Consider the following 25,729-nt stretch of genomic DNA (forward strand, 5'->3'; position numbering starts at 1 on the left):
CCTGCCCACCTAATGCCAGTATCGACGAAGAACAGATCTGTTGTTCTTCCTTTATTTTTGGCAACCCGGCAATCAACAGCATTCCATTTGAATTCAAGTTTTTTTTGGCTTTTTTGGCTTTTGGCAGGATCCCGATCGGAGTCGAGACCAAATCAAAAAGTCCAAATCAAAACCAATAATAAAGTTAAATCGATAATTGAGGTCAAATCTTTTGGCTGCTTTGGCATTTTTGACCGCGAGGCCTTTTGCCAAAAAAAAAATCGAAATCACAAGACTTACTTTGTGAGCATACGTGATCGTTTAACTGTAAATTAAATATAATTTTTCAATAATCATAATTACAATATATAGTTCTGTGTTCGTCGCTTCGCTTCACATCGTTTCATTTCTTTTTCTTCACTTCGCATTTCGCATTTAGTTAAAGCTCTCAGCTGATCCCTTAAATCAAGCCAGACGCATAAATCATCCGACGTTGTCTTTATGGCATCGATAACTGTTTAAGCGAACGTCTGAGCCACGTCAAGACCATTTGACGATTTCTCTCTCACTCTTTCTTTTTTGTCTGCCACGCATTTAATCTGAACTGATCTTCGGGTTTCTTCTGATTCTTCTTATTTCACATGCAGTTTGTCGATACGGCTTCATCTGTGTCTTCAAATCATTTTGTGTGTTATTAAATCAGTTCTATTCCAGCAACTGTCAAACAAAATATAACCAACATCATATTACCAAATGATCTATAGTCCTGCAGCTCTTAAAGTTTATTTGGAATAAGAAGTCTGCTTATCACATGTTCATCTTAAATCAACTCTTAAGCTCAGTTCAAAGACTTTTATCACATTCGCAACTCTCGAAATCCAGTTTTAAACACTTTTAAGTTTGTTAGGTCATTTCAATTTATGAAATCTTTAACACCCAGAGATTAATATTATCTAATTTATCGCGTTTAGTTGTAAACTCTGCAAATCATTTTGTGTGTTATTAAATGATCTATAGTCCTGCAGCTGTTAAAGTTTATTTGGAATAAGAAATCTGCTGCAAATAGTTTATTCGCTTATCACATTTTCATCTTAAATCAACTCTTAAGCTCAGTTCATAAAAAGACTTTAATCATATTCGCAACTCACCAAATCCAGTTTTTGTCATGGTATTTAAATATCTGAAATCTTCAACGCCCAGAGATTAATATTATCTAATTTATCTCGTTTAGTTGTAAGCTCTTTAAATGCTATAAACATTAAAGAGTCACCCAGTTAAATAAAAGCACATTTGGACATTATTATTTATGCAATAATAATTTATTATGTATTATTTTTAAACTTTTCGCTTTTCGTTATAGTTTCTGTTCTCTACTTGCTTATGTTGTTTTTTTCTGCTGTATTTATTGTTGTTTGTTTTCATGCTATTTATTGTAACAATTGTTGTTTTTCTTGTTGTTTTGTTTTGTTTTGTTTTGCAGCGAGCGATGAATGTAGCACATTAAAGTGTTGTATATATTACGTTCAGTGACTATTGTTATGACTAAAGTTAATGTAATTTTAAGTTTATATATATGTATAATAGCATATGAAGCGTTTAAATAGGTATTTAATGTCATTTCTATAACATATCTTTTAATGTCGGCCGTTTAAAGTTCTGTTTATCATTTAATAGCATATAGTATTATATATATATATATTTATATAGTATATCATATTGTTTAAGGATTAATGTCTAAGCAAGTGAAATACATTATGTTTTATTCTTGTTGTTGTTAATATTATAGCTTAATCCGCTGCTAGGCTACTGAATAAATTAAAATCTTAGCATTTAACATTAATGATCGCTTTACTTCTTAATAATTACTAAGTTTTCTTCTTTCCCTCATTTTAAAACACTAATAAAAACCGGCATATAAAATGTAGCAGAACTAAATACACAGACACACATACTCAGTAATCGAATGTGTATGTGTGTTTGTGCATATTTTTTAAATTAAAAAAAACTAAGCTAACTATTTGAAACGATGCTAAATTTTGACGCTTGGATGTTAAATGCTAGGTATGCCAACTATTTTTTTTATTTCTTTTTTATTGTAGTAGCCCATGAAGACTCTTTCTTCTGCCCAGTATTGAGTTATCTTCTTTTTTTTTGTTGTTTGTTTTTTATTAAAAGTCTTTGTATGCCTATGTACAAAATATAAAATACTGGAAACTATTCATGAATGTACGTAACGTACAACTACGAGCACTCATTTAAGCACTCATATTTATTTATTTTATTTTTTTTTAACTTTTTGGAAGTGCTTTTTACTCTTTCATTTTTGCCTATATTATCCTCAACTTCAAACTGATCGCCGTCGCGATCGTTTGCAACGATCTGCAGACGAATCGAATCCACATACTAAATATTCTCCTACACTCATCTCATATTAAATATATATATATGTTTATATAAGTAAATATATGTACAAAAGTTTGCTCTAATAATGCCTGGGATTCTGCATTTTGGTTCTGGCCGCGTTTCTCGTTTTTCTCGATTCCACTTTCCACCTGCCACTGTTTTTTTTTCAATCATTCACTTGCCATTTCTTTCGCTTGCTTGGATTGCACTTTGAGATCAAATATCCATGTCACCTTTTTTGTCCAGCTAACAGCTTTCGTCCAGTATGCAGTTTAATTAGCACTGCCAAAGAGCACCGAATTCTTGTAATAAGCCGTTGGCCTCTCCGACAGCGGACTCTTCACATCGCGCTCAGCGTTGGCAGCTCGTGTCTTGCGTTCCATCTCCAGCTCCTGGGCTAGGGATTCTTTAAGTAGAAGAGGGGGAAAATATAAAAAAATTTAGAGTTATTTAAGTGAAATTTACAGAAAGAAAAACCAATAACAGAAAAACTTGCTCAGTCTCGATTTGAGCATTAAAAACTAGCTGAACAACATCTAATAATAAATATGTAGATACATTTGAATACCCTAGTATTATTTCAAAACAAAAAATTATGTATAATTTTGTATAATACAAATATTAATTTGAAATCAGTTTAATTACATAGTTTATAGAGCTAACACTTCGGACTGTATTCTTTTTAGTAAACCTTTGATATTTAATAATACAGAACTATTTATAAAACATGTTTTTATACAACCATAATGTTAATTTCAAATCAGTTTAAGTACAAATCTAATGGAGAAAAAGTTTAACTCTATTAACACTATTATTGTTTTGTTTTTTTCCAGCAATCGATAATTCATATAATTGCGCTTAAATAAAATATTTTAAACATGACATTAGATAATATTAATAACTGCAAATCAGTTTACAAAGTTATTTAGTTATTTTTCATTTGGTAAACTAACTAAACGAGACTACTGAATTCTTTACTCTCCAATTCTCCACTAAATAACTGCCAAGTCAGCACTCTAAAAAATGAACTAGCTTTTGCTATATCTCAACTCTCATCTAGTTTATGCAGATTTTGTGCGTTGGTTTAAGTATAAAATAATTGGTCACAAAGTTTACATAGTTTAACACATTAGATATTTTTTATTTGGTGAACTAATCTAAATGAGACTACTGAATTCTCTACTCTCCAATTCTCCACTTAATAATTAAGTATAAAATAATTGGTCACAAAGTTTACATAGTTTAACACATTCGATATTTTTCATTTGGTGAACTAATCTAAACGAGACTACTGAATTCTCTACTCCACTCTACTGAATTCTCTACTCTCCAATTGTCCACTAAATAATTGCCAAGTCAGCACTCTAAACTTTTGCTATCTCTCAACTCTCATCTAGTTTATGCAGATTTTGAGCGCTCAACTTACCCGAATAATTTTGCCAGAAGGCGCCAGTGGCCATCAGATCGATGCCTGGATAGCTCCAAGGCGCCTTTCCATTGCTCGCAGCGGCAGCAGCTGCAGCAGCCGCAGCAGCAGCCAAACTGCCATCAGCGGCAGCGGCAGCAGCAGCTGCTGCAGCGGCCACAGATCCAGCACTGGGCGGTTGATCCTCGCGATCACGACTGGAGCAGCGGGGCTGATTATCTGGGGCCGTGATGGCGCGCTGTTGATGCTCCATGGAGCCCTCGTGATCGGAATGTGGCTCGCGCTTGAAGTGGGTGGGAGAATCGGAGCGTGTGGCCGAATTAACCGTATGGCCGCTCACATCACAGGAGGCGCCAAGAGACTTCTCGGACTTGTCGCTGCCGCCATGACTGCCGCCGTCGGTATCTGTGTTTTTTTAATGGATTAAAGGTAAAAGAGAGGGCGCTGTGTTGGTTATCAAAGCGTTGGACAGGTGAACGGGGGGTGGGGAGGGGCAGTTGTTAGACATGCGTTTGGCTCGCTTTTTACTTCGACTATTGGTCTTGCTTGCTTCGGTTATCTGTTGTCTGTTGCTTTTGCCTTTTATTCGCTTTTGGCTTTTGTGCCTTGTCACTCACCTTTAAGCGCCTCATTGGCATCGCCGTTGCCGCTGTTGCATTTGGCATCCGCTGTGTTGCCGGCGCAAAGCTCAGCGTCGCTGCAGGTGACATTGCTGTCACTCGCATTTGGATTTCCCTTGCTGCCACCTCCGCCTACAGCTCCTGCGCCACCTCCTGGAGTTCCTGCGCTGCCAGTCAACTGCTGTTGATACCGGACGCGTATCTTGCGCTCGCGCCTAAAGCGTTTCTGATAAAGCACTGCAAAAGGACAACAAGAAAATGACAAGAAAAACCTTTAAGTTTGCAATCGAATCGAATGTTTTCGACAGTTATGTGATTATAATTGATTTAGAGTCAACATTTATTCTGTCTATTCTTTGTATTCATACAATACAAAATATTCGTAAAATACAAAATATACAAAATAATAATCATAATATTTATAAAATTTTAATAGATGTTTTCAATTATTTTGCACATGAGTTTCTCAATGAAAAAATATATAAATTGTATTGTACGAATATTTAATAAATACAATATATTTTTTATAATATTTATCACAACTGCTTAGAGTACAGAATATTTGTATTTTAAACTGACAATTCCACACTTTTCCCTTGAGAAATATTATTTTGTAAAGCATTTTTTGCTTGACAAATTCTCTATGAAATCATTTTAAAATTCAAGAAAATTTTATTTTGTTCATTTTAATTCTTGTTTTTAATTTTTAAATTAAAATTTTCTCTATGAAATCATTTTAAAATTCAATAAAATTAATTTTTTCATTTCAAATCCTGTTTTTATATTTTTAATTAAATTTGTTTGCTTGACAAAAATCTATAAAATCATTTCTAATCGAATCACTTCATAAAAAATAATTTTTCATTTCAATTCCTGTTGTTATTTTTTTTAATTAAACTTTATATCCACACCTGTGAATAGAAAGTAGACCATTCTAAATACTGTAATTCTTTTACATTCACTTAAAAGTCGCTCAGCGATTTGCTGCATCGAAATATGAAATTTTCTATGATTATATAGCACACCCAAATTAAAGATGGATAGTGAAAGAGCTGAAGAGAATGGCAAACGAATCGATTGATATTTTTTCGCTGTGCCAATTCAACTGCGCATCCGCATAAAAGTATCTCAGAGTACGTGTATCTGTCAGTATGTGTATCTGCAGATGTAATTGTGTGTTGTTGCTGTGATTGTGTGTGGGCGCAATTATGCTTTGTTGATCCTGACTAAAAGCCACATTCACAGAGTCATAGGCAACGCGAATCGAGTTCGATCGCTGAGCGTTGAGCGTTGATCGTTGAGCGTTGATCGGTGATCGCTGATCGAAGCAGTCGAGCGTGGTGACAGCCGTTTTGAGGGTGGAGCAAATTTATGACTCTGGCAAATGGCAGATTGAATTTCACTCACTCATCGGGTTTGGGATTGGGATTGCGCATTGTGGATTGCAATGTTCTATCTATCAACTCTATTGCACCCACGCTCCCGTTGCAAATGGCCAATTTTTTTGTTGTTGCTGTTATGGCATGCTATCCACTCATACAAATGCAATAGTTACATTGGGAATACGAATACGCGAGAGTTGGGAGTACAACCTCTAGATGTTTATCCGGCTCGCTTTATTATTAGTTGCAATTAGATGTCTGTGTGGCTTTTGCATAGCATTTCATGCAATTTACTCTGCTCCAACCCCAACTCAATTCAACTCAACTCGCAGCACAACAAAATAAAAACTGGGACGGGCCCCGGCAAAAGTCCACAAAAGTTCCGACATTTCCATTGATTTATGCACGGCCGCTGCCAATGTGAATGCGAATATGAATGTGAATATGAATGTATGTACTCATACTCAATGCGTTCTATGGGGAGAAACTACACTGCACTGGACCGGACTCAAGTGCTGTCTTTAAAATTGAGCAGACTTTATGCGTATGCCCCTTAATTATAGACTGATCGAATGTAAGACAGAACAGAAAAAAAACAAGAGTGTCTGTCAAATGGCATTATCACATGCTATATAAAGAGTGCAAAATAGTTACTGCGATACTTTGTATTGTATCAATTATTTATTTGCATATTTTTTTGCTGCTGCTGTTGCTGCTGCTTTTAACATACATTTAGCGAAAACTATACATTTATAATACTATATAATACATAATTTATATATGTAGAGCAAAGGGGTCTTCTTTGAGAGAGGGGGGGATTAATATTATATTAATTCAAGCGAAATGCGCATTCAAACCGGTTTCAGCCTTCATACATTATTTAATGTCTTTCATAGTAGTAATTGGCTAAATGGTTTTCAATTTCAACATAAACTTGTATAAGATCTTTAATTTTGGACATAACCCACCCCTAAGAGAGCAACGATTTTGGGTAGGAAAGGGAAGGAGGGAAGGAGTGCTGACAACCCTTTTAGAGACACACTCAAGTCATAAGCATAACAACAACCAATTAAAAGATTTTTCTCTGTGTGTGCTAAATGAAACTTTTGCCTTGTGTAACCAAAAGCAACTCTCAAATTCCACAGCTCCCCAAGCGACGACGACGACGACGACGATGAGGACAACAGTCCATTTGCTGATGGCCAAAAGAGACACAACAACATAACATAATAATGTTGGGTTCGAGAGACATTTGCTACTTTTTGCCAATCGTTCAAGTGTAACTAAATAATGAAATGATATTAAATTCATTTGAATTGTGATTTCTGTTGAAAAGGTCCCGCGAACAAGGTCTGAGAGAGAAACGGCAGCCTTGGCATTAAAACCCTTTTTAGCCTGGCGACGACCACCAGAGCGCCACAAGAGACACGCAGAGGGGGTTAGAGGTGGGGAGACATGGAAGGAGTTGAAGAGTTCTCTGTGGCTCCGTCTGTGCCACGGACATATCAGGTGTCATTGTCATTTGAGTCATCTTGCATTAAGCGCGCATGATTGGAATCGGCATAGGCACTCATAGAGAGAGAGAGAAAGAGAGATATAGAGAGAACGAGAGGGAGAGAGAGAGTGAACTCTGGACACTGTCAATTCGTAGGCTTGTCAAATGCAAATGATTCTTCTGCATCAGCTTTGTTTCTAATTTCCTCTTTGAGGATTCAACATTTATTTAATTATTTTTGCTAAACTTACCACGCAATTTGCGTTCGTCGACAAGCTGTCGCTCCAGTGAATCCTTGACCTCGCGTTCACGCAGCACATCCATCTTGAGCTCAGCTGTGGAATGCACCAAACAAAAGAGAGAAGAGCAAAGGAAATATTAGTACACAGTGGGACAAGTAGGAAAGCTACAGTTGAGTCTGCTCGATAATGAAATATCGCAAACGTACTAAAAATATACCAAAGGCTATATTTGGTATATTGATATAGTTATAATACCCTATGGGTAGCGGGTATAATAAGTACATGAGTACATGATAGAAATAAGTTTAAAAAAATAAGTGACAAGTTTTTGAAACATTGCTCATATTATTTTTATTCTAGATTGGAAATTGATTGCAATGGATTTCATCTAAAAATTCTGTGAAAGTAAATAGATATCATTTAAGTTATATTTAAAATAAAAATAAATTAGTCATATTATGTCCATGGATTGCAAAGATGGATTGAATGAATTTCATTGAAATTCAATTGAAGATGAAATACCAAATTTCATTTTATTTTATTTAATTCAAAACTTGCAAATATAATTAATATAAAATGTACCACAAAATTAATTACAAAAAAATATATTTGTTTTTTTTTACACTCTTTTTAATTAACCTATTTATTATGCATGGGTTAAGGTAAACAAAAAGAATATATTCTGAATACGCTTTAACTAAATTAGGCAGACTAATTGGGCACAAATTTCTTTCATGTATCTTTTTTTGTTTTTTTTATGCCTTTGGGAGGGCTTTCAATTAGTTATCTTGGATACTCTTTAACTAAATTAGGCAGACTAATTGGACTTAAAAAAAAAGTTAGTTTTATATTATTCTAATATACTTTACTTTACATATTAAGGAAGTCACCTTTTAAATCATTTCTATCTCCATTTCTTTCATGTATCTTTTATTTTCTCTGTATACTTTTGGGAGTGCTTTCTTTCACTTAACTTGCAGCACTCTTAAATACCTGTAATTTTGAGGCACTCACCTTTCTCGTAGCTGATTTGTCGCTCCTGTTGCCTGGCATTATCCGCTGCCACCTTCAGTAAGCTCTGAATGTTGCGCAGCAGCGTTTCCGTCGAGCTGGCTGGCACCGCAGCATGTGCATCGATGCCCAGCGGTCCAAGAGCCAAGCCACCAGCGAGAGCAGCTGCAGCTGTGGCATCGTTGGCCGCCAGCAGCGCCTCATTGGGCGTCAAGGCGCCACCGCCACCAGCCGAAGGCGGACCATTGGCGGCGACAGTGCCGGCAACGGCGCCATTGGCCACAGCTGCGGCAGCGGCGAGCTGGGAATAGTTGAGGGCACGCTGATGATGCAGTGCAGCGGCCGCAGCAGCCTCGGCTGTGGGCGAACCATGCTGGGCACCGACGCCAGCCAGATGATGGGCTTGCGCCGGATGATGATGGTGATGATGATGATGCGATGCCACTGCCGCGTGCTGATGCAAATGTGCAGCGGCGGCGGCAGCAGCAGCGGCAGCGGCCGCCGAACCCGTGGATAGATTATCACGCTCCGTGTCACTCAAGTCTGAGGGAGACAAATAATAACATCAAGAAGTTGAGAAAGTCAGTCACTCAGTCAGTCATCTAGGTTATCTGCTTATGCAAAGTTTACTCACCATCATCGTCTTTGGCCAGGCAGCGTTCATCGACTTCAGATTGGTTCTCATCGCTCAAGTTCTCCTCCTCCTCATCGTCCTCGACGCCAATGATGGGACCGCCGCCAACGCTGCGACTGCGCTCATCCAAGCTACGTGGATGACGTGGCGAACCAGCTGCCGACAAGCAATCGCTACGCTCGCTGCCGGCATCGCAATTGCTGCCGCCATGATCCGTATTGCCGCCGGATTTGCTCAAATTCAGCACTGGACTCTGGCGCGTGGGTGAACCTGTTGAATACATTAAAGAAGAAGAAGAAGATCTCCTCATCAGCACTTGCTATACATCATCCATTCTCTCTTCTCTCTTACAATTATGCGAGCTGAGATCTCGCGGTTTCGAGTCACGTTCACTGATCACACTTCCACCTCGCTCTCCGCCGCCCCCAGCACAAATCGCCTGCTGACGCTCATCGGTGCGCTCTTCGCGCAAACGTTCCAAGTGCTTCACAATATCCTCGTAGGCCGCACGACAATTCTCCCAGATGCCCGATCTGGCCAATGCATCCATATTGGCCGCCGACATGCCAGCATTTTGGGCAGCTGCCTTCAGCATTTGGCTCTCGGGACGCGCATGAAGTCCGTGTGGGGGCATCCCGGGGGACATCAAGGCAGCGGCACCCGGATGATGGGCATTCATCTGCATGAAGGCCATGTGGTTGATCGGCGGCGGATTGTAGCCGTTGGCCAGCAGCGGCGACTTCTCCAGCCGATTCATATCTGCAACAACAAAATTGTACGCTGCTTCAGTTTGAATTTGAATTTCGGCGAAATTGATTGTTAATTAAATATAAATATAAAATTTTTATAAATATATAAATAATTAATATAATATAATAATATATAATATATAAAAAATAATAATATATATAAATATATTATAAGTTATATAAATGTAATTAGGGGATAACAATTTACAGTCTATAATAAAATGGAATATTTTACTAGGCTTAGAACTTGAAGATCATCAAGTGAACGGAAATTGTATTAACAATTATATATTATACAATACAATTTAAAGGCAATAAACTATAAAATGAATCAAAAAAAGCAATATTTAAAACTTTTAAGTAAGATTTTCAGATATGCCACACAAATATAGAATAAAAAAAAAATCAATAATCTTTACATTTTAAACCTGCACAAATTGGCTTAATATATACTATTGTATATAAACAAATTTAATTGGAAAAATCTGCATTACAAATTCCCTAACGCAAAGGCATTGAAAAAAATACAAAAAAAATATTCTATATACAACTGTGAACTTTGAAATAGCAGTGCGACAGAAAAAGAAAGAAAAACTAAATAACAGATATTTTGCATATTCCTTTCCGTTAGTCGCATATAATCAAAATAAGGTTCTTGTTGATTGTAATAATGAAAATAATATTAAATTTAGTATAACATTTATAACATTATGCAATTTATTTAATTCTTTTATAATGCATTTTTATGAAATTTATTTATTTATTTTAGCCGAATCATTTTAAGCAGCTAAACCAATTAAATTTTGTGTTTCTTTTAGTCAAAAATCAAAATAATATTATAATTAATACTGCTCAAAAAATGATAATAATAATTATAATAAATGCAATTTTATTTCAGCGCTTAGAAATTGTCTATTATTCGAATTAAATAAATTTCGAAGCGTAAAAATTAATATTTCAGCGAAAATTATACAAAAAAAAATACATAAATAATATAATAATTAAAACAATATTAATTTAATAAAAATCTAATGAAATAAGGCTTCCTACGATAATTTTTTATACAAATTCAAAATAATGTATAATGTAATAGTAAATTGTATAATGTAAAATAATGGTTATACAGCATTTAATATTGTTTCCAATGTTATCAGTTTAAACAACTAGGCACATTAAATCTCGTTTTATTTTTATGAATTTAACAGGCAGATTAAATTTTGTTAACAATTCCCTAACTGGCAAAATATGATGAACAAAAGGAATGCACAAAACAATATGGCGAATAAAATAATAATAATAAAATTTGCACTCTGATTTGTATACAAAAAATGTTAATATCGCAATCGTGAAATGAGCAGTCAATTTTATTGTACATTTTGCTGATATGGCTTGATGCCATCCATTCCATCATATACAACAAATTAATATATGGGTGTGTGTGTGTGTGTCTGTGTCTGCACGCCCAGACTAAACACAACAACTAAAATAACAGCACGAAACCCACAGAGAGAGCAAAGAAAACACACGCATATGCTATCGATACAATTGTATGTTAGTGCACCTATATTTATGGCAACCTTCTGTTTACACAGCCACGCACATATAATATTTTCTCAAATGCGATACATACATATATGTATATAACATATACATTTGTCTGGTAGGCAATTTGTGTACCATTAAATGGATAGCATTGCATAATTAGTTGAAAAGACAATGCTTTAAAGGCGCTTTTAAAGTGCTAACTTGTTGCATTCGAAATGCAATTAACGCAACGCGTTGCAGTTGCAGTTGCATCTGCTCTATGCAGCAATACTGCAATATCACTCAAAAATCAACGCCCCATATTTCACTCAGAACTCAGACTCAGATGACTTGGCAAATCTCTAAAAAAAGAGGCGCCGGCGGCTCATTCGTTGATCGTTCTTAAGAAGTCGCGTCGAGTGTTGGAATGATTTTAAATACGCCGCGTTAATATTGTTTGCTGCGCGCAACATTAATAGAAAGAGGCGTGGCTGTGGTTGTCAGTTGAGGGCTTCAGGAAATCATAGCGCAACAATGCTATGTACAATATGTAAAAAATCAATCAATTGAGCGTTACTTTATTGTGTCTGCTGCTCTGATGTGCAAGTACACAGCCAAAAATAAGACAGATACATGCTGTATAGAGCGAGGGTATCTGAAAAGTACTTATGATAATTACAATGCCAGAGATACAGATACAGATGGAGGCGAAAGAAATCATGCAACAGCAGTCGAAGCAGTCGAAGCAGCCGCAGTCATAACTCCGCTGTTCGTTTGTAACTCTTAAATGCGATTTCCTGTACAAATCACAAATCACATGGCTGCGACTCGAAAGCGTTTTCGCTTCGCTTTGCCTTCAACTCTTTGGTCTTGGACAAATGGGCATTTAACTGGGCTGGGAACAGGGAAAAACATGGCAGCGTTTGGGAACGTGCAACGTTCAGAGCAACTGCCAACTGGCAACAATTGAACATTGTGCATATCTCTGGTGTGTGTGTGTGTTTGTATCCGTTCGCCTCAACTTATAATCAAGGCATCAACAAATCACAAAAATTTTTATTCCGTTTTTCAATTGGCCGCACGAGTTGTGAACGATAATAAAACGGATTCCAAAGACGCCCAAGAGCAAGTTTTTTAGGTTGCGATTCGGAATTCTCTCAATGTTTTCATTACCATTCGATTCTTTTTGTGATCGTGGTTTTGATCATGGCCGACGGCCGTAAAGAAATTGCTCACCCCAAAAAGGAAAAGAAGTCAAAATCAAATGTGTTCCTTAGTGTACTTACCACTAATGTGACCATTCTCATAGGCATAGTCACCGTTGTCCAGGCGATGCTTCTTCAGCTGCGGATGCTGGGTGAGATGCGTGGGCGGCAGTGAGAGGCCAACGGGGCCACGTTTGGGCGGTCGACCCGGTCTGGAACTGCGGAATTGCAGAGAGTTACTGTTGGGTTGAAAGCAATGACAATTGGCTTGGTATCAGTATAAAGATGCTGAAGCACAATGAGCAAACACCAAAGGATCAGGTGGACCAGGTGAATACATAAGTATATATTTAATATTATTATTATGATTATTAACAGTACATATTATTATTAGTATTATGGAGTTTGGCTGTATTGTGCTGCATTGTTGAACATTTTGAAGTCTCTTGGCAATTCAAAATATTGTTTAAGGCACTTGAGAAATGTTTTCAGAGCGTTAAATATAATTTTATAAATTTCAGCATATATTACCTTAAAAACTCTTTTCTTTCCTTCGAATATTGTTCTATTGATAATTGATAAGTCAAACATTTATATACATTCCCTTTAAGTTTTTCACCTAAAGCTTTTTTTGCTTTACTATTTCATAAGCTAAAAAAATATTACTATTATAACTACTCGTATTCTTCTCTTCCGTAATGTTAATTTATGTAAACTTGAACCTGTCCGTACGTTAATTTACTCATTAAACCCACAGATATCCCGTTGATTTAACCATAAAATCTGCTACCATTTTAAGTATCTGTCATAAAAAAATCTAAACAACAAAAATAATAAAAATATAATAATTAGAAAAAAAAAAGCAAAAGCCAACTAACAATTTTTCCAGTAAATTATGGTTGTATTTGATTTTCAAATATTTTTCCAAAGTCTTTAACAAATACTGAATGTGTAGTACAAGTAGTTAGTTGGGCAAAGACATAAAGCAAGTTTGCACAGCAGGCAGCTATGGCAAACAAGAGAGATGCAGATAAAGATACAAATACAAAAGATACAACAAACAGTGCGGCGCAAATACTCGGGAAAAACTAAAGCAGAATGCAAATAGAGGCAGCAACGATAATTTATTTGATGTCGCATCTAGCGATGAGAGCGTGACACGACGCGTAATGAGATCTATTTAACTATGTAATATACTCTTTCGACTAGAATTAGAATTATCTATGCATCTTTCTATCTGCATATATTTTTGTACAATAAAAGTTGGCAGAATGCAAATAGGGACAACTATGATCAATTATTTGATGTTGCAATTAGCGATGGGCGCGTGACACGAGACTTAAAAGTCACCCAATGGTATCGTAAAGATATATTCAATAAATATGCCTCACGAGAACAGAACTTCTGCCTAACTATTTCGAAACTTTGTGTAGGCGCCAGGGCAGACAATTAAAAAATTAAACAAATTAAGGGAAAAAAGCGAAAGAAAAATTCTTACTGTTTGCTCTGCACAAACAGTGGGGCAAATAAACACAGTTAACACAGGTAGTCGCATTTTTGTGGACACAGATTGAATAATTTATAATTGTGCGTGGGCTCTATCGCTATCTCTGTCGCTCTCTGTAGTAGGCAGTAATTGCAAATATTTGCAGTTATTTCAACAATAAATATTTGCATGTAAAAGCCCAGTTGAGATTTAATTGTGCAGCTTGCTTTAATGACAACACAAAAGCCATTCTGTTCTGTGTACTTGGCCCGCGGGTCATGTAAAGAGAACAACAACAGAAGCAGCCCCCAAGGCAAGCCAATTCAATGATGAATCATGGCCAAAAGGAAAAACAAAAGCAAAAGTGTTTTACTATCTCTATTTTTTTCTACTATTTTTGTGTTGTTGTTATTTCAACTTTTATTCAGCGAAAGTGTTTTTTGGGACCTAGCGTAACTACAAACGTATCTATGACGTGCAAAACATGCTTCTCCCTCACTTTGTGTGTCAGTCAAGTTAATGAATTTATGATGAAAACTGCCTGGAACACAACACACAACACACAACACTCTTCTTGTTGTTGTTAACAGGGCCAACCGATAAGCCAACTGCCTTGTGGCCACTTTCATTGGAAAAGTTCGCTGTCAAGATGATGTTGCTAGAATGCCATGTTTGATTTTGCCCAGAAATCAGCTTTCCCTAGAATATCTCTGCAGTACATTTGTACTACAAAAGATTCTGGATAAGATTGCATAATTTGCACTTAAATTAGGCCAAGGAATTTACTCATAATTGATTACATATTGCAGTGTATTATAATAATGTTATGCGCACTTCCTCAAATTGTATTTATTGCTCGAAATAGCAAAAGAAATCAAATTTGAGCATTGCAAAAATTCATTGCAATCAGATAAATGTGCATGAAAGTGAGGCAGAAATCTAGCTGCATTGTTATCTCGAGGTATTTTTGATGTAAGTGTCTAGAAAAATGTTGCAGCAATGCATGCCGTGAGGGAATGTTCATAACTTACTTGACTAACTTTGGAAAATATTTGAATTGCTGCTATTTTCATACTTAATTTTTTACACACCACTTTTTTGGTTCCTATAATAATAACATTAGTCTTTATGATTTCTGAAAATTTAGTTGCGATCAGATACAAATTGTAGAAGTTATTTAAGATATACTTTTGTATGGGGAAAAATGCCTACTGCAATAAGATCTTAGCTTCTTTGACTGGCAATCTGGTATTTTTTTACTCTATGGTATATTTTGAATATTGTAGTATACCAATATACCAAATATACCGTAAATTTTGGTATATTTTAGTAATTTGGAGTCATTTAATATGGTATGTTTCAGGAATAATACTGAACTGCTTTGCTTTTATTCAAAATGGATAGCGGGTATTTCAAAGTCGAGCACACTCAACTTTAACTTACTTCTTACTTCTTATTAAAGGTTGCTCTAGGGCATTTGTTGTTCAAGAAACTAAAATATTCAAATAGTTTAAATTTAATGTATAAAGTAAATACTTTAAATTTACATTTTCTTGGCAAACCTTTTAACTTTCTAATTTTAATTAAAATCCAAAAAGTTGATTCTTAAGTAAAGTGAAGAATAAAGTGAAGACAGTTTATAAAGAATTTCTTCACAAAACTACCCACTTTTAAAGGGTATCTACCAAGTCGATTCACTTTGCTGCCGCACTTGACTACAACGAACAGATTTGGTGCATTTTAAGTGCATTGACGGACACAACACAGAGCTGACATGTTTGTAAAAAACAAACGTTTAGTCTGAAGCAAACAACAAACAGCAAACAGTAAACAAAAAGTAAAACAACAACAACAACAAAAAAACAAAAAATGCACAGGCTTTGGCATTCTGCAAACCGGTTCAATGTTGGCTGCTACTTGCCACATGCTACATGCAACAGCAAGAGAAATATCGACTGCATCTCAGAGCTGTGAACCAGTTTGCAGCTGTGAGTTTCTTTCTGATTGCAACTTGTAGTATCAATAATCAAGGGTTAGTCGAGCTGTTAATTAGCCAACGAATGTGTGGCACTGTCCGAGTCCCCTAGGCTAACCACGAAAATATAGAAGAAAAAAATAAATATCCAAATCCAGTTAGTTGCATAAATCAAAAGCGTAGCTGCGTAGTTGGCAATTGGCAATCGGCAATTGGAATTGCATCAAATTGTGGGGCGTTGCCAACATTTGTCAGCGCTTTCCCAGCGAAAGGGAACACGGATTTGAATCGCACAACTCCAAGAGACACTCTTTGGCCCTCCCTCAGAGTCACAAAATCAATTAAATTTATGACCACGTTGCCACCTTAGAGTTGAGCCAATTTGATTGCAGTTAAATCAATGCAACGGCAATTAACTGCCAGTGAAATTTCCATATATTTGAATTTTTCGCATTTCAAATTATGCAATGCAAAGCTTAATTGAATCTACTGCAAACAGATTTTGTTCGCATTTATTTTCCAACTCGATTGCATGCCATTTGTCTATTATCGCTAACTGCTTTGCCTTTGAACTCAGGCCAGCTTGCATATTTCCCAGAAGAAGCCAGAAGCCGACGTCTCGAATTTCCTCAGATACTCGTAGTTCACAGAGACGAGTCGATACCAAATGCATTGGCCAACATTTGCGATTCATTGTAAATGGACATGCAAATTCACAAATGACATGACATACATAACATAGCTCATGCCTTCAGGTATGATGAGACGGAGGGGCTAAAGATATACATACTTCAACATACTTCAATGCTAATTGTGGACTTGAGCTCAGCGAGAGAGAACCTGACTACTACTACTATGTTGATGAATACGCCCCGAAGATCCGCACGCTAAAAGTTTCGAGTTGTTCAACTGGCAATTGCCAGTTATCAACATATCATTGAAATGGCAAATACTCGTAAGTTTTTTCAAAAGAAAGCATAGAATGCAAAGAGAATCGAATTTACAGTTTAATGCGGAAAAGTCATAATTATGCTAAACTGATTGCTTTTAGTTTTGAGCTTAACTGATTCTAATTGCCATTTAAAGCTTGCTTATGAAGTTTGCCGCAAGATAATTCATCTCAAACAGCATTTAAACATTTTTTGGAAATGTTGCAATTTTGGACATATCTTGAGATCTATTTTCTCAGCGCAACTGCTGAGAACACACAGAATACAACTTACAAGTTGAAATTGTGGCACTAATTAGGAATTTCGGGTGGCATTTTGCAGGGTTGGGCAACCATTTTCCATGTCTTTATCTCTGACTTCGACTCATGTGAGTTTACTCCTACTCGAAACTCATTTGCTGCTGGTTTCAATTGGCGTGCTAATAACTCATTTAGTTCGCATACTAAATTACAAGCATGCTACAACCACAGCCACCACCGACGTCTCCGTCTCCCTCTCCGTTTCTTGCACTTAACTCGCCCCACTTGCAACTTGGCTGAGAGCTCAACTCAACTCAGTGAGATGCTGAGAGAATGCTACAAGCTACAACATTTTCCTTTATGTTTCAGTTTTCGTTTGTGTTTTTTTTTTGGTGGCTGTATAATTATTTATTATAAAAATAAATTGATCTATTGTTGCTTCATTTATATTTTTTTTTTGTACAACAATGTTGCTTTTGTTATTTGGTTACACTCAATTAAGTCGCATTTGCAAAATGCAAATCGCAACAACTGCTTCAACTAACTGAAACTCACACCTCACAGACCGCGAAACGGTAAAGCAAAAACCAAAAAAAAATATATACAAAATTAATCAATTTATTAATTTAGAAAATCGACTTATTTAAATTGCTTGCCTACCCTTGCCTTGTGGCCATAAAAAACAATTGTGTCACGAAATGTGCAATAGCTGTGATGATTTCTAATTAAAGAAGTCGATGAATGTTAAAGTGATTAATCATAAAAGAATTATTAGTAGAATATTGCTAACAAAATAAGTCTTTTTTCATATTAATAATAAATACTACTTTTTCATACCAAACGTTTTTAACAGAATCTTTCTATTTATACCCTTTTAATCTTTTCATTATGTTTCCAAATATTTTAATTAATCATTTTTAAGAATATTCTTTTTTTTATTATTTTCTTTAAGTGTACTTGAATTAAGTATTTATTGTTTGCTTTTTAAGCTTTTTTTTATTCATTTTTAAAAATTTATTTATTTTTCTAACCTCTTATTTGTATTTCTACTTTTTTAATCTTTCCATTATTTAATTGAATAAAATGGTTTCTTTCTGGAACTTACTATTTCCAAATCTTTTAAAAATTCATTTTTAAAAAATATTTTCTCTTTAGTGTACTTGCTTTAAGTATTTCAAGTTTTCTTCCTAACATTTTCTTTATTTATTTGTAAAAATTAGTTTCTCTTAATCTACTCGTAATCAGTCTTTCAATTTTTCCTTTATTAATTTTTATAAATTAGTTTCTTTCTGTATCTTTTTATTTATATTTTTACTATTTTGAATATTTTTATCATTTATCTGTCTATTTCATTATTTTTTTGACTTTCTTTTCGTGAACTGAATTTTGACTTTTAGTATTTTTCTTTCCTTTAATTACATGTTCTAAAATCGATTTCTTTCATCTTTTCTGTCTCTTTTCTTCTGTTTAATTTATACTCTGTTGTATTTTTATTATTTTTATTTCATTTAGTATTACAGAATTTATTCAGTTCAGTTTTTCCGTAGCCGAAAGACAAGTAGCACGAATTGCTCAATTCTTCGCATCATCGAATTGAACTGAAATTAATTTGTGTCGATTTTTTTTTGTTGGTGTCGAGTTTTGCGGGGGTTTAATTGCATAGCTGTGGCATAATTCGATTTGAACTACTCCAGTTTAATAGAAAGGTGTGGCCAATTTTCATAGCCACAAACACTTTGCATCCAATTCGACAATCTGCGCCCCCGCAATGTGCCCCACAATGTTGCCAATGTGGCACACACATACACACACATACACATCACTCTAAACGGCGTTTTAGTCAAAGAGGCAGTCAACAATCAACTGAAATCAAATTCAATTTGCCAGATCAATTGACTGAACGAACTGACAAACTAACTGATGGACGCACCAAACTGACAAACTGACTGATTGACTGATTGAATGACTAAATGAGTTGGAGAATAAAAGAAAAAAGAAAAAAACTTTGTGAAAAATTGAAGTTGTCATCTGAAGAAGCCTATAGACAAAAATGGCAAACAAATATAATAATAAAAAAAAGAAAAAATTAAACGGACGAGCTCAAGAGTGTTTTTTAGAGTGAAAAACAAAAGGCACAAAAAAAAAGAAAGACGCGAAATCATGTTTGTCAAAATGGTTATTTTGATGACTTGATAATACTTCGACTTGACCCATTTTATATCATATTTTGCAGTTATCCTTTAACACATCCGTTAATACGTTAACACGCTCTATTTGCTTTAATTTGACGGTCCTAAAAACTTCCGCAAAGTCCGTTCGTTTGTTTGTTGTTGTTGTTGGGCTTGGCCCCGTAAATAATTTAATAACAAATTCGTTTTCGCTCTAAAAACTCTCAAGTGCACATACACAAAATGTAACATTGATGATCGATTTTGGATATCAACAAATTGCCATAGTTTTTTTTTTATTATACTTGTGTGTTTACCTTTCTGGCGGCTTGATCGATAGGCATCTGCAATTAAAAAGAGAAGAACAAGAGACAAGTGAAGTATCGTATCGTATATACGTATAAAAAACAATTGTTAAACGTTGTATGCGACAACAAAAAGCCAAAGAAAAAAACAAAAAGAAGAAGAAGAAAAACCAGGGGACACGAAAAATGTTTCATTTATGAGTGAACACAACGATGATGACGACGACGACAACAACAACGTTGCATTCGGGGCAAGCGGGTGTGAAAATGCAAACGCCTTTACCCCTTCGTCGACCCTTTTAGTAGAGGCAAGAACTACAACAACAAGAAGAACAACTACAACTACGACTACACATTGTAATTATCCCAGAGAGTACACGCAGTGGGGTGCAACTTTGGCCCCGAACTCAAGCCCGAACCCGAACCCGAGCCCGGCCTTGTTCCCGTTACGGGTCCCAAAAACGCAGCAGACGGACAGGCCTATAAAACTGCCAACTGGCAACTGGCAACTGCCTTTAGCGGTTTTTTGCCAAGCTCACATTCACATATATGTATGTGTATAAGTATATTTTTTGGCTTTAACCCTTTTCGCTTTTCGTTTCATTTTCTCGCTTTTTTCGGCCTCTGTCAGCGCGCTCTCCACATGCTTCAATTTTGTGCACAAAACTCTTTTGCCCAGCTAATAATAGGTTTAACCGCATTTTTAACTGTTCTTCAATTGGTTGGACGCACTCTTCTGGCCCAAGCCGGCACAACAACAACAACAACACCAGCAACAACAACAACTTTGCCTCTTGGGTCTTGAGTCTTGGGCTTGGAACTTGCAACTTGAGAATAGCGCATGTGCGCACATTGGAGCACTATTTCCATAATTAACTCGATGTGGTTTCATTGCATTTTTCTCTCTATGGTTCATTCAGTGGTTCAACGCGCCCTTCTCTGGGTAATATTTTTGTAGCTAACTCAATTAGCTTTGGCGACTAACATGAAAACCCACAAAATATTTTAGACTATGATTTACTAACTTTGTGCATTAATATTTGAAGACTTTAAAGTCTGATATGTATATAATTATATTTCATATTAAATAATGTTAAGAATTATTTGTGTAATTTTCTAATGTTTCTAATTCTTTTTCTTTGAATGAATCTTTTTAAGTAGCAAAAGTCAAATTGGCGTTTTCTCGTTGTTTGCAACATAAAATACGTTAATTTGTAAAATTTCTTTTCTCATTACTCCTATAAAGTATTTTAATTTAATACTATTTTCTTTACCCATTATTCAGTAATAATATTATACATGCATTTGCTTAAGTTATCTATATCACTCATCCGCCCTGTGTACTTCAATGGAACTGCTTTTTAATTTAGTCAAACTTTATAAATGTTATACTACATTCTTTCAATATCTAATAGCTGTTTTATTTACTACCAAATTTTTAATTTATTCATATCAAAACTTAAATATATAAGCTGAGTTCAAAATATTATGTTCATGATTTTATTTCATCTCTAATGTATTGGAAATATAACAAATATTAAGAACTTCAGCTTTTTTATTAAAAAAAGGTCTGTAATTTCTATACCTTAAAATGTTGTCTATATATTTAGTATTATTTACTAACATTAAAATGATCATTTTCAAACCGTTTTCACATAAATAAAGTCTAAGAAATTATTAAGCAAATGATTAGAATTAAAAAATGTTAAAAGTCGAAGAAATTATTTAATAAAGAAATACAAATTGAATCAAAAACTTTCTTTTATACTAATATTAAAACAATAATTTTTAAACAGATTTTCACATCATTTTGAATAAATAAATTAAGCTGCCATTAAAAAGACTTTCTTCAACTAGTTGCAAAACTTATTTATAACTTAATTCTATGTTCTGAACTAGTATTAATTTAATTTACAGAAATGTTTTGCAATTCAAAAAAAAAAAGTAATAATAATAACGATCTCAGTTATAAAGCTCACCTTGGTGTAAGAATAATAAATTCTTAATGAATGATAATTATAAAACAATGCAGTTTTTCTATATAAGAACAATAATTTGAATTCTTTGCAGAGTTTTCTAAATAGAATTTCACGATTTGTGCTAAATACGTGGCCATGGCTGTAGCTAGTTACTGCAACAATTTGCTGCAACTTGAACTGCAACTGCAACTGCAACTGCAGCGGCAACTGCAACTGTGGAACGGAAATGATTTGACAGCGCACCGCACACGTCGCGAGTTTTATATTGAAACAAAACTGTTGGCCAACTATTGTTAGAATCGTTCACTAAAATTTACGCAACACAAATGTGCGCGCCCCTTGTTAGTTCGTTATGGGAGGGGGCGTGGCAAGTTGGGGAGTGGATCAGTCAGCAGTTACGTTTGCATTGCGTATTTCCGCCAAATGTCAACAGAGAGAGCAAAGTTTTTTGATTAGTTGCGCAAGGCACGTGAATCGATATCGATATCAAAACTATTTGCACAGCGTTGCAAGTGCGTTCTCGCCAGGGATGGCGACGCAGCAGGGTTGGAGTAGAGACGCAGAGAAGCAGAGAGAGAAGTGCAATTGGGGCCCTCACGCAATGAAGCGAAACACAGGAAATGAGTTCGAAAATTGCAACTGCGAAAAGTTGAAAGGATTTGTAATCATACCTGGCAGTGGTGCAGTCCCTGTAGAGCACATCAAAGTCCTTGCAGCTGAGCAACTTGCAGCGATTGACACCCGGCTGAATGGCGCCCAATCCACGCAAAATGCGCACCTGCTCCACATTGCAAACGAGCGGCACAATATCCAAACGCTTCAGCTTCGTATAGACCGTGTGGAGGCCGCCAACCAAATGCTTGAGGAACAACTCAAACGCCTGCGGCAGGCACAACATTGTCTCATTACTGATGATGAAGGCGGCCACCTTTTGGCCCCGATACTCGACCAACTTGCACTCATTGGCACTGGGATCCGACGTCGAGATCGGCGGCGGCGAATTATACGAACGCGGTGGCACATGATGATGTGCGGCAGCCATGAGTTCCAGCGGCGAGGCATGATGCATCATCTGCAGCGAGTTGAGCAGCCCAAGGGAATGCGGCGGCAAACCGTGTGGCATCCTTGGTGCCAATCCTGTCGGCAATGCACCCGTCACATGCGGCGGCGGACTGAGCTGATGATGTTGCTGCTGTTGTTGTTGCTGCTGTTGCTGTTGTGCCATTTGTGCCATCATCGATTGATTCAACGAGCTCACAGGACTCACAGCGCTGCCATGTCGCGTTGGACTGCTCGCTGGGGAGCAACTGGAGCCGCGTCCATTGCGTCCGCTGTTGTTGTTGTTGCTGTTGTTGTTGTTGGACCGATCATCGCCGGCGCCACGTGAACTGTTGCTGCCGTCGCGACCGCCATTCTGTTGCTGATGTTGCTGCTGTTGCTGTTGTTGCTGCTGTTGCTGTTGCTGCTGTTGTTGCTGTTGCTGCTGCTGCTGTTGCTGTTGTTGCTGTGCGGCGGCGGCTGCAGCGGCGGCTGCTGCTGCTGCTGCCTGCTGTTGTTGCTGATGATGCATTAGCATCGCTGTTGTATTCATGCTGCTGCCGATCAGTAGCTTATGTGCACTAATGTTGTTGTAGTTGCTGTAATTGTTATTGATTGCTGTTGAATTATTGTTGTTGTTGTTGTTGTTGCTTATTGATTTCTGTTGTTCATTGGTTTCGCACTCGAGTTGCTTTTCACTGTATTCACTTGCTACGGATTGGCTATTGGCATTGACAGAATCCATGCTTCGTCATTGGTTCCACACACACTCAATTTTTTTGTTTTTTTCTTCTTAATAGTTTTGTTTCTCTTTCTCTTTCTCGATTTTGATTGTGATTTTGATTTTGATTATTATTTACGCGTGTTAATTTCGTGTTTGTGACTTCACTATAAAAAAAGAATAAACGCATGCTATATATAATTAATGAACTCTTAATTCATTTTTAATGATTTATTCAAATTACAAAACTACAATAAAAAAAACCTTTAATGAACTCTCAGCCTCAGCGTGTAGCATTTGCTTGAAAACTTTCGCACATTTAAGATGGAGAAATTCTAAGAATTTGAAATTCTTTTGCAGCTATTCTAAATTTTTGCTTACTTATAAATCGATTTTTTTTTATAGCTCAATTTTAAAATTTATACTAATTTCTGCTTTTCAATGACTACAATTAAGAATTCTATATTATTATTTGTAGAACTATTTACAAAATTTAACTTTTGTTGAAGAAATATTTTTTTTTTTCTGCTAAATTTTATTGCAACTAAAAAATTCATTCAAAATAGTTTTTAAAATTCAAAATTTTCATTTTGTTTATTTTAATCTTAATTGGAATTAAATTTCAGTTTTTTTAGAAATAAAAAATAATTACATTAAAGTTGTTAAACAATAAAAACATTCAGAGGAATTCAGTTATCCGGAATAATTGTTTGCTCGAATTGGAATTTATTATTTGTGTATGATTTAATTTCGATTCAAGTCATTCGGTTGTGTTGCATGAATTTACCTTTTTTTTAATTTTTTTTTTTTTAGATAATTATTAACGATTAGAACAATTAGATTTCCATTGATGATTGCATGTAGCACACACGCGCACGTTGTTTATATTTAATTAATTTGAATTAATTTTTGTATGTTGATTTTAATAGTTTAATTGAACATTCTCCAATTGCAATCGCAATCCAACTGAATTCTAGATGCGTTTCGAAAGCATTTTTCAATTGAATATTCGCATCATCTTTTGCACAAATCAGATCACGGTGCAGAACGCGTGCGACAGACAGAGAGAGAGGATGTAACGTATAAATGTATACGTAAGCGTAACCGTAACGTAAAGCGAAACTCGTTACCGTGCCGACGGCGTGTCACTGAGCTTATGAGATTCGCATACGAGAGGACGACGACAGCGACAACGACAGCGACAACGATGACGACGACGACGACGGACGACGACTGAGACGAGACTCGAAGAAATCAAGGAAACGAATTGCATTCGAATGGGAATCGTCACTCACTCACACACACACGCCCGCCCATACACAAAGACACATCGATATTGCTATTGCCACCAAAGCGAGTAAGAGCGAGAGCGAGAGCGAGAGAGCGCACACAGTCCTATACAAACTCACTCAAACACACACACATACACAGACGCGTACTCAATACGAATGTTATTTTTTTAAGCCACCCACACTCCACCACCACTCTCTTTATATACCAACGAGGTACAACATTTTCGTCAGCGATGTCACACGAGAGTCGAGAGTCCAAAATGTGGAAATGCGCGCGCAAAAATTTTATTGCATTACCTTCGCTTACGAATGACAAATTCGTAATGAAAGGCGAACCAAATGTGTTTCGTTTCCAGAGCTCGAGCCTTTTGCCTCGCCTCGGCGACGTCTGCTGCTGTTGCTGTTGCTGTTGCTGCTGCTGCTGTGGTGTCGTGTCATGGTATTGGTAGTGGTAGTGGTAGTGGAAGCAGCAACAGCAGCCCCCATCTACATTACAAATACATGCAAACGGCATACGAATACGAATATGTGTGCTGTGTATGTCCGATTGTGCAAAAGCCGAACCGATATGTATCCGATTGTGCTGCCGTTTGAATTATACACCAATACAAGCAAAAAGTGGGAGTGGTATACAATTGCTACCTCTGACTGTGAGCACGAGTGTGCGTGTGTGTGTGTGTCTTAGACTGTCTGTGTTAGCATCCCCGAAAACACAATGACAAACGTAAAATACAAACAAAAACAAACACACAAATGAAATGAAACACAGACAGAACGAGAACGTTGGTTGAGACGGAAGAAATCGTCAGCAGCAGCAGCAGTACACTCACACACACACACTCAACAGCTCAGCTCTCTCTCTCTCTCTCATACTTTCCGGCATAACACAGCGCCGACGTAGACGTC

General features: G+C 36.3%; 1 protein-coding gene across 10 annotated transcripts; it reads right to left on the reverse strand.

Annotated features, from left to right (window-relative positions):
- Positions 1-1,282: 1,282 nt before the first annotated feature.
- LOC132795508 (uncharacterized) lies at positions 1,283-25,119 on the reverse strand. 10 transcript variants are annotated; one of them, XM_060806290.1, is made up of 11 exons: positions 24,319-25,119; positions 22,444-23,698; positions 19,806-19,832; positions 12,752-12,882; positions 9,544-9,972; positions 9,193-9,462; positions 8,562-9,101; positions 7,557-7,640; positions 4,426-4,665; positions 3,809-4,213; positions 1,283-2,788 (listed from the first exon to the last, which is right to left on the reverse strand). In XM_060806290.1, exons 2-11 carry the CDS (start codon positions 23,553-23,555, stop codon positions 2,655-2,657), a joined length of 3,372 nt encoding a protein of 1,123 aa, XP_060662273.1. In that variant the 5' UTR covers positions 23,556-23,698; positions 24,319-25,119; the 3' UTR covers positions 1,283-2,654. The 10 variants fall into 10 exon arrangements, with proteins under 10 accessions (XP_060662273.1, XP_060662256.1, XP_060662300.1 ...); XM_060806273.1 differs by having other exon boundaries at positions 12,752-12,888; XM_060806317.1 differs by having other exon boundaries at positions 1,284-2,788; positions 9,544-9,951; positions 24,319-25,118.
- Positions 25,120-25,729: the final 610 nt, after the last annotated feature.

The sequence above is a fragment of the Drosophila nasuta genome, chromosome 2L (assembly GCF_023558535.2).
Source record: "Drosophila nasuta strain 15112-1781.00 chromosome 2L, ASM2355853v1, whole genome shotgun sequence".
Taxonomy (NCBI): domain Eukaryota; kingdom Metazoa; phylum Arthropoda; class Insecta; order Diptera; family Drosophilidae; genus Drosophila; species Drosophila nasuta.

Coding starts and splice junctions, on each gene's coding strand:
- LOC132795508 (XM_060806254.1), bottom strand. CDS start 23,555: ATGGATTCTGTCAATGCCAATAGCCAATCCGTAGCAAGTGAATACAGT. Junction 9,463..9,543: donor AGATCTCAGCTCGCATAATT/GTAAGAGAGAAG, acceptor TGTATTCAACAG/GTTCACCCACGCGCCAGAGT. Junction 2,789..3,808: donor CTTCTGGCAAAATTATTCGG/GTAAGTTGAGCG, acceptor TTCTACTTAAAG/AATCCCTAGCCCAGGAGCTG.